The sequence below is a fragment of the Rhodnius prolixus genome, unplaced genomic scaffold (genome assembly GCF_049639745.1).
Source record: "Rhodnius prolixus isolate KJV_2025 unplaced genomic scaffold, Rpr scaffold_2, whole genome shotgun sequence".
NCBI lineage: Eukaryota > Metazoa > Arthropoda > Insecta > Hemiptera > Reduviidae > Rhodnius > Rhodnius prolixus.
Window position 1 is genome coordinate 28,683,246 of NW_027411592.1, and position 10,255 is coordinate 28,693,500.

The following is a 10,255-nucleotide window of genomic DNA, read 5'->3' on the forward strand; positions in this document are numbered from 1 at the left end:
TGAAATTCCAACTACAACAAACAAAAACAAAAAAAATCACTTATTTTTGTAACGCCCATGATTTCTTTCGGGCAAACTGATTGTCCTCAACTTAAACAATGGCCCGTGAAATCTGGATTTTATCAAGATAAAACTGGATATTATCTAGCCATTAGATTCACTTTTCATCACATGTGATAAAACATTTGGCTGGTCACTCAGTGAATTTACAAGTGGCTTTTTTGCAAGCTTCTGAATGATTCTATGCTTTTGTTACAGCTTATGCATGAAGAACCAGTCTACATTATTTTTGCTGAACTTACTGTCATCGTATCCATATCTATCACGAAAGGTCTAGGAGTAAGTCATTATCTTCAAGTTGGTTTCGTCACTCTTATATTTGGAATCAATGTTTAGCAGATCTTCTCACCCTGGAACTTCTTTATTTCTGTGGGTGCTTGTGGCGCAGAACATCCCTTTTTCCAATGGAGCATCATGATCTTAAAATCACGGAAATTTGAACAAAAAGAAAAAAGGAATAAAAATTTTAATTATTTTAAAGAACATTTTGTTAAGCATAAAGAATAGGCCTTTTAGACCGCATTGGCTTTCTAACCAACCTCCTTGGATCTAATCTGAGAACAGAAGAAGTAAAGTAAACATGATTGATGTTTCTTTAACAAATGGTACCATAACTCTTGAAATATTTGTATTTTTTTTTTTTTTTAAACAAAACAACGATTAAGAAAAACTCAGTAACCAAAATAAAGAAAAAATAATCCAAAATGAAAAAAGTAGATCAAGCAAGTCGAAATATTTTTAACATCAATGTTTAAAATATGTAATAGAAAATTTTCGGCATCAATAAGCAAAAAAAAAAGAAAAAGTAAAGTAATCGCCTATTTTTCAGGCGGAGCTTTACGTCCAAGTACAATTAGATGTCGAGGACGGGGGCGGAAGCTCATACTTTTCTACTGACCTTTTTTCTAATAAATAAAATGTAACAATGCGATTCGAACTTGGGATTTCCTACTAAACAATCCACCTTCATAACAACTAGACTAACACTTGCCTCATCTCCAGTATATAAAACTCCTCACTGGTATTGTACAGATTCATTAGACCCCTTTCCAGGCTCTCTGATCTGCAAGATCTTTGAACGTCTAGTTTTATAGCGAATCTTTAGTGCCTAGAAACGTCTGTCCTTTCCTTAGTTAACATAAAATAATAGTAAATATCATTTATCACTGTTGCTAATTTTGTTTTGTTCCAGACATCAGATGATAATAGTTGGGTACTATCTTAGGCTGCAGCCTTCCAATTATATGAGAGTATTGGCTTCTGCAATAACTCATATATATTCATGTTCATGCGCTACCCTGGACTTTGGTTCTGCTGCGTACTTCCAAGTTCAAGAGAAACGCATTCTTGTCTCGATTGGTGCTTCTCCTACAACTTGACTCTTAAGGCTTTTCTCTGACTCTTAAGTGCTTAATGGGAGCTCGACCTTTTTTTTTTTAGAGTACACGTTAACTAGGAGGATTCTTCCTTTAATTTCCTTTAGGTTATTATTTCTGCAGCTTCGAACTAGGCCATATTTTCCGAAGGGTACAAATATCAACTTAATATTATCTACATCTTACCACAACCGATCAAAATCTGTCATATACCAGAAGGAAACTGCAGCATCGTCTATTCAGTTCGGCAATATTCTCAAAACAATTTTTCTATTCCCTCCCCAATATCAGTATTCAATTTATTTCATCGTACATCCCAACTTTTCAAGATACTAGAGAAGGTTATGGAAACACAATGAAATATTGATATCTTCTTGGTTTTTACTAATACCTCTCCCCTCTCTTCTTTAAAAATGTATTTTCGTTAAAAGTTTGGGCCTTGAGGTATGTCGAACTCGTTGTTGACGACTATTCAGATAACTTCTGAACTTATGAAGCAGTACACCACTAATGTCAGATGCTAATATCAGAAGCAATATATCATGATCCAACAAGTCAAAAGCCTTTGAAAAATCAATATGTTTTGCATCTTCCTGAAATCAAAGATTAAAGTGTCAATAGTAAAGTATTGGGTAGTGACTAGTTTAGTAACTGTCGATCGACCACTGACGAAACCATTTTGATTGGTAGAAATTAACACAGAGTACAGAACAAGAGATTCAAATATTTTGTCTAAAGAGGAATTAGCAGAAATTGTGCAGTAATTTTTAATATTTGTTCGATCGCCAGCCTTGTAGAGAAGAACAATATTACTTTTTTAAACGTGATCGCAAACCTCATGAGAAAATGAGAAAGTAAACTAATGATGTAAAGAAGTGACAAGAGAAGGAATCTTGATATCTTCTCCTTTTTCTCTAAAAGAAAAAAAACACATTTATTTAAAAATTCCAAAATTACTTCCTGAAGTGAGTTGAAGAGGTTGGCGTTGGCGATTTTGAGATGCGCGGCCTACGATGTGGGGAGTGATCGCTACAAAAATTCAGTTGTATGGAGCATATATGGTATTAAAATAGTCGGTGGAAATCTTTATTGACTTCCCAGCTATAATCAGTCATCATATTAAGAAATCAATCTGCACGTTTATCGAGGAAAATCTATCATTTCATACATAAGTCCATTTTAGTGTTAATATAAATGTTCCATTAGTGTTTTGGTAGCATCTCTATTTTTTTTTTAGTTTTCTCCGTTATTTACTTATGAAGTATACGGATTATTTCGTACAAATCTGAGAAAGTTTTCACTCTTTTTTCTCATAAATATTGCTGAAATGTCCTGAGTTAACCACTAGCGCTAATACATTTTAAATGTGTACTAAATAAGAACATAGAATTTCCTCGATAATAGATACTTTAAAGTTCTGGCCTAGGAAATTTGAAGAGAATAGTTTATGATTTTCAAATACTATTTATTTATTTACAAGCTTATAGGTAAATACCTTTAGCTGGGAGTTGTAACAAAAATGCACAAACAGTAAAAGATGGAAAATAAAAGTAAATAAATGAAAAATACAAAATAGAAAAATAAAATAAAGTAAAATAAAATAACATTCCATTAATATAGTATTAAAATAAAGGAAACTATTCTTTATGAAGTAAAAAAGTAGAAAACTAAAACATAACTCATTGACATTCGAACATAAGTGAAAAATAACAATTAGTTAAACATAACTTACTCAACAGTTATCCTTGCATCTGGGTTAACCATGATTTTCAAATATAAAAGTGTTTCGTTTTTTAAAAGAAGTTTGGTATCATCAATAAATTAAATTTTGTGGATCTGTGTCTCTTCCAGCTTGGCAAACCGCCGGAGGCTTTGATTTGATTGTTCTATTTTTTTTTCATCAGGTATTCTCTTATTCAGGTATTTCTTTTTTCTTATAATTGTAAAAAATATATTTAATGTAATTAATTCTGTTTCGATTGTATAATAAATATGCGTACATTACAACAAAAAGTAAAAAGTATTAATAATACCGTATAAACAAATATATTGCAAATCAAAGTGCATACAAAAACTCCATCTGAGTTGCAACAAGTTCTAAAAATGCATTGGATAACACATCATACTATAACTTCTCATATAAGAATAACATAACTTTAGTAAAAGAGGTTATCGGTTAGATGCGAGGAAATTGGCGATTTAGTTCGTGTAAAAGTGAGTAGAAAAAAATAATAATAATAATAACAATAAAAAGAAATACTCCCCAGATATGAGGGAATATTGCAGAGAGTCTAGTATCGAAGCGGTAAATAGTAGGGGAGTGAGCGCCCCTCCAAAACTCACAATTAAGACATAGCCGTCCGTGGCTAAACGATCGATTTTTTGATTTAGCAATATTGTTATATATACTGAGGTGCTGGCGAGTTAAGGCACTAGTCCAGTGATCCATTCCACAGATAACGGATAAGATTGTACAGCAAAGATGAGGGTAAGTATAGTTAGTTATCAAGTGCGCGTTGGTAATCCCATATAGGCAACAACCATATACGACAGTATCTCGTAAATACTCGGCTAAAGTGATCTGTATTCAAAATCTACCGGGCTAACTACCGCGTAGTCACGAGATACTGTTCTACATTAGACTTTTCTTTTGTGAAGAGAAAATATTTTATATTTATACATTTCTCAGCTAAATTAAGTATAAAATATAGTGCTAACACTCACACAACTTTTTCTTACTGCCACTTAAGAATAGAAAAATTTTCTTGAAGCCTTTTTGAGCGAACGAATCGTTAAAAATTACACAATATACTGAATAGGGTGTCTTTCCTAACTTTTCTTATCAAATCTTTCTCTTAACTAACAAACATACTTTACTATCAATTTCTTCTTCTTCTTAGTCAATCCTCGTCTACCTTTCAGTGTCGAGGTATCAATTTCTTGTATTAATAATTAAATAAAAACCAGCCTAGACAGAGAATCAGATCATTACCACAATACATCTTAGCTTTGCGAACATTTTTATTATAACAAGTATTATAGCGGTAATGAAGCTGTATATTACTTATTGACGCTAGAGGAAAGCTCCCGAGTTACTTTAAAAAACATTTCCCTTGGTAAATCTTTCAAATAAAACTTGTACACCTATTTGTGTGCAATCAGCATATCATTTAATGAAAATCGTATTAATTATTTTCGTTGAAATCTCAAATACTGAAAAATCTGTTCAGTACAAAGGCCTTTATGGTTGGCTGATTTTGTGTAAAAGCTTATTCCCAGTTCTCGATATATTCGATATATCAAATTTGAACTTTCTGTAATTTAATATTTGTGCTTATTCTTCCCATACCAATTTACTCATCTCAAAATTACCCCAGGTATTTCCGGAGAAAAGCCCTATATATTCTCGACTTTAACATCTATTTAATGTCTCCTCATATCAACCCGATTTTTGCAATCACTGCAGCAAATACCTTTTTCGATCCATAGCGAGATGGACTTATATTTAGCAATTGGTATTCTTCTTCGCTCAAACCATCTATTTGGGCTATTAAAAAACAGTTAAAATATTTTGAATATACCTCAATACACGACCTAAATATCACAGTTTAGTACATTTTTCTGAATCTTAGCAACTCTATTTTTATTACTCACGTTTTTTTAAAATTCAATTTTACGTCTGGATTTGTGGTATAGATTCCATGGGGGGGGGGGGTATCTGCTCTTATTTACGAAGATAAAATTTTAACTTATGATCTAGGAAAAAGAGTGGAGATTAAAACGTGCACAATATCATTCATTAAAAATATGATATTAACTCAAAAACAGTTGTGTTATTCGTGTCAGTTGTGTTAAATCAGCCGTAATATTAGTTATTAGTCATTTGAAAGCTTGAATTAATTGTAACCTCAGAAGTGATTGATTAGTCCTAGATCGTTCACGTAGTCATCGAGTAGTTGTTACAAGAACTTCCTGTATTTATTCATCTTTTCCACCCCCAAAAAATAAAATAAATCTGAAATGATTCTTACGGAATCATTTATTATGTTCATTATTCTCTGAATATTCACATTGTTTTCCTACGATCTTAACTACCACAATCATGCTCCCCTTGACAACCAGATATAATTTAGAATTTGGAGCGTATAATGGTAACTATTGTCTACAACATTAAAAGTTCTGAGCAGCTGTCAAGACGTTCCAAGCCTCAAAGTGTAGATATTATGATTTGCCACGCCACAATCATGATATTAAACACTCAAGTCAATTTTCCCAACTTGTTTCTGAGACAAGAAAAAGAGGTATCTTTTAGATTCTTCCATTATTGTTCTCCGCACTCTATCCGTTTATGTTGCAGCATCTTATTTTGATGGATTATTAATTTAATTTACTGCAGTCACAGGCAAATGTGATTAACTTGCATCATCATGTAGCCTTCCCTGGCTAGTTTTACCGACTTCTTATCATCATGAATATTCCACATTGCCCAAATATCCGCTGAAAAATGTCAGCTGGATATCATTTAAGTTATGTAGCCCAAAACATAACTTCGACTTGTTCAGCAGGGCCGCTAAAAAGTGAGTCTTAAAACTGAGATTCACCAAATATGACAGTCAACTGTTCCACAACAATCTGGTTGGCATCTAGCTCAAGCTTTGTGATGCTTGATGTCCAACGGATGCGGGTAACCAAAAATACATAGCAAACATCCTGACTCCTCGAATAGATATACTTTAAATAACATTTTTTACGTGTTATTAACTTCAATAAAAAGGATACTAAGAATCAAAGCAAATCTGACATAAATCAATTTTTGTTAAGAATGATTGATCAAATAATCGTCTCATTACATTTTTTTAAGTGACTAATCACATTTTTTTATTATTCAGGTTTTAAACTAAGTCTGCGTTCACTAGTCACTAGAAATATAGATTACGTAATTGATTTTTCAAAGACTTTCTAATTTATAAATACTGTTGGTCCAACAACGATAAGAAGTCCGTTACTTTGATCATTTATTTGGGGATGGTTGTGGATTTTGTTCCAAAACGATTTCGTAATTCATTGAAGGTTTAGATTTTAGATGAAGGCTCGCCTTAAAGGATAAAAAAAAAAAAATCCTTACCACGTCATAGTTGTAGCTATAAATGATAATGCCGTGTTGACTCCAAAGAAGGTGCAGATATCAACCGTTTGTTAGTCGCAGACGCTGCTCACTATCATATACTTCAATTGACGCGTGTTATTGTTGCTCCTCCTTCCAACACGTAAAGAGTAAAATCATTATTATCTTTACAAGCTTATCGAGCGGTTTAATAGTTTTCTGCCTCAAGCCCAATTCCTCTGCAACTTGAGACCAGGGCACTGAAGAATTATTTTTACATTTACGTAGAATTATAGAACATATTTAATTGCGTCCATAGTTAGTATTCTTAAGGAATTTCAAAGTAGCACTCAACCTGAAGTTGTTTCAAAATAATGTTTCACAAACATTTTTCATACAAGAAGGACAAATTATAAATTTTTAGAGACCACACCATAAAGAAAACCATGGTTTGCCAGAAAGATGTAGGTGGTTCAAAATTGTTTAACCAAAATTACCTGCTGTATAATTCTTGTTTCCCATTAGAAAAACAAGTTATCAAAGTATGAACTTATTGCAATATTTCGAAACTGAATCATACAGAGTGAAGACAACATACTGAAAAACATTTTGGTGGACGGAAAAATTTCCCGTTGAAACTAAAACATCAGACTTATTATCAGGCACTAAAGGAAGTTAAAAAGCAGGCTTGAATTTCAGTCGGTCTTGTAAAATGTTAGACCTTAGACAAGAATGGAATAAAATTACTAGAAAAAGCCTTGCGAGACTTACAATCGCCGCGATTGGATGCTGACCCAATCTTAGAATTCCACACTTGCCATTCCGCAAGGCAGAGAAAATAGAAAATAATCAGTAGATAAAGCTTTATCAACAGGGTTGTTAGCAACTTTATCATTATTTGATAATCTATAGACGTTTCCATGAAGAATCCTTTGAGTTAATGGATTAATGAGACACTCCGAATGTAGTTTTGGTTAGATGACAAATTAAAATTACAAAAGTCAGTTTAAATTGTAGAATTATCCGAATAATTCCACCTAAATCAGAAAATTTCTCCTTTCGGAAAGAATAATTTCTGTTCGAAATTGCTTCAGGGTTATCAACTGCTACCACTTATGTTAGTTACGTTAACATCACTGCATCCAGTTAGGACAGCCAAACCAAAAGCAGCAGATATTATACCTGCAGAAAAAGCTGTAAAATCATTGCCAGATCTTAAAGCAGAAGCAACAAAGTGAGTAAATGGTTATCATATGAAAAATAATATTGAGTTGCTTAAAATAAAATAATAATACTTTATTTATTCCATTTTGTACTCAGTGTTCAAACCAACCTAGTCGACAACACGGATGATGAATCTATAAATCATGTCCACTACCATACTGGAAAAGTTAGTCATCAGCATCATCATCATGGAAAAGTTGGACATGGACATTCACATGGTGGAAAAATTGGCCATGGACATTCCCATGGCGGTAACATTGGACATGGTCACTCACATGGTGGAAACATTGGACATGGTCACTCACATGGAGGCAGTATTGGCCATGGACATTCTCACGGTGGAAACGTAGGACATGGACACTCACATGGTGGAAACATTGGACATGGTCATTCCCATGGTGGCAATATAGGCCACGGTCACTCACATGGAGGAAATGTTGGACATGGGCATTCACATGGAGGAAATATTGGACATGGTCATTCTCACGGAGGAAGCGTTGGACATGGACACTCGCATGGAGGCAGTGTAGGACACGGACACTCTCACGGGGGTAACGTAGGGCATGGACATTCCCATGGTGGCAATATTGGACATGGCCACTCACACGGAGGAAATGTTGGACATGGGCATTCCCATGGAGGTAATATTGGGCACGGTCACTCTCATGATGGTAGTGTTGGACATGGCCATTCACATGGAGGCAGTGTGGGACACGGACACTCCCATGGAGGCAGTATTGGACATGGACATTCTCATGGTGGAAGCGTTGGGCACGGCCATTCTCATGGTGGAAGTATTGGTCATGGACATTCTCATGGAGGTAATGTCGGACATGGACATTCACATAGTGGAAGTGTAGGTCACGGTCACTCTCACGGTGGTAGCGTTGGGCACGGCCATTCTCATGGAGGAAGTATTGGACATGGACATTCTCATGGCGGAAGCGTTGGTCACGGGCATTCCCATGGAGGAAGTGTAGGTCACGGTCATTCTCACGGTGGTAGCGTTGGACATGGACATTCTCATGGCGGTAATATAGGTCATGGACATTCTCATGGCGGAAGCGTTGGTCACGGGCATTCCCATGGAGGAAGTGTAGGTCACGGTCACTCTCACGGTGGTAGTGTAGGGCATGGACATTCACATGGTGGGAGCGTTGGACATGGACATTCTCATGGAGGAAGTATTGGTCATGGGCACTCTCATGGTGGCAGTGTAGGGCACGGACATTCCCATGGAGGTAGTGTAGGCCATGGCCATTCTCATGGTGGCAGCGTTGGACACGGACATTCTCATGGTGGCAGTGTTGGGCACGGACATTCCCATGGAGGTAGTGTAGGCCATGGTCATTCTCATGGTGGCAGCGTTGGACACGGACATTCTCATGGAGGAAGTGTAGGCCACGGTCATTCTCATGGTGGCAGCGTTGGACACGGACATTCTCATGGTGGCAGTGTTGGGCACGGACATTCCCATGGAGGTAGTGTAGGCCATGGTCATTCTCATGGTGGCAGCGTTGGACACGGACATTCTCATGGAGGAAGTGTAGGCCACGGTCATTCTCATGGTGGCAGCGTTGGGCACGGACATTCTCATGGAGGTAGTGTAGGCCATGGCCATTCTCATGGAGGCAGCGTTGGGCACGGACATTCTCATGGTGGCAGCGTTGGACACGGTCATTCACATGGAGGCAGCGTTGGGCACGGACATTCTCATGGAGGTAGTGTTGGTCACGGTCATTCTCATGGAGGTGGAGTTGGACACGGTCATTCCCATGGAGGTGGAGTTGGGCACGGACATAGCCACGGTGGAGGTGTAGGACACGAAGATTCACATGGAGGTAGTGTGGGTCATGGACACCTTCACGGTGATGATGATGATGGTGGACATAAAGCTCATGCTTCTTCAGTATCTGTAGCAATCCAGCCAGCGGAAAAGAAACCTATCGAGAGTGTAAATGATGTACAATCCAATTCATACCATGAATAAGTATAATTTGTTTGTGTAAATATTACCTCCCTGTTTAGTGACATCTTCAATTGCTCGAAAGCGTAATGTGATCTTAAACCAAAGTCTTTGTTTTTATTTGTTAAAGTTTATTTAATTGTTATTTAATTGTTATATATTGATATTATAAAATATATGTTATTTATTTATTTAATTACATATTTACTTTCTTTTCGTCTTGAAATAGTATAATGTGATTGAAACTAGTATTTGCTTCACTTTTGTTGTTACAATTCGTTTCCACATCCTATACAGGCAGGTCTTCTGCCTTGAACTTCTAGTGTATATTAATAAATACTTTTGAGTTACACCAATCTAATTTATTGTATCATTAACCACATATCAATCAAGATAAAACTATATCAAGATATATAACAATAAAATTATATATTGTAGATACATATATATAGTGAACTCAAAAAAAATAAATAAAAAAAATATTAAAGGTCTAAATAAACCTTTTCTTTTGTTAAATAATAAACA

The 10,255-nt window shown here is 35.7% G+C and overlaps 1 protein-coding gene across 1 annotated transcript; it reads left to right on the forward strand.

Moving 5' to 3' along the window:
• The first annotated feature begins 7,655 nt into the window (after window positions 1–7,655).
• Window positions 7,656–9,754, forward strand: LOC141450194 (uncharacterized). Its single transcript, XM_074120347.1, has 3 exons — window positions 7,656–7,774; window positions 7,861–8,165; window positions 8,676–9,754. Exons 1-3 carry the CDS (start codon window positions 7,656–7,658, stop codon window positions 9,752–9,754), a joined length of 1,503 nt encoding a protein of 500 aa, XP_073976448.1.
• The last annotated feature ends 501 nt before the right edge of the window (window positions 9,755–10,255 follow it).

Coding starts and splice junctions, on each gene's coding strand:
- LOC141450194 (XM_074120347.1), top strand. CDS start 7,656: ATGTTAGTTACGTTAACATCACTGCATCCAGTTAGGACAGCCAAACCA. Junction 7,775..7,860: donor CTTAAAGCAGAAGCAACAAA/GTGAGTAAATGG, acceptor TTTTGTACTCAG/TGTTCAAACCAACCTAGTCG. Junction 8,166..8,675: donor ACATGGTCATTCCCATGGTG/GCAATATAGGCC, acceptor ATTCTCATGGAG/GAAGTATTGGACATGGACAT.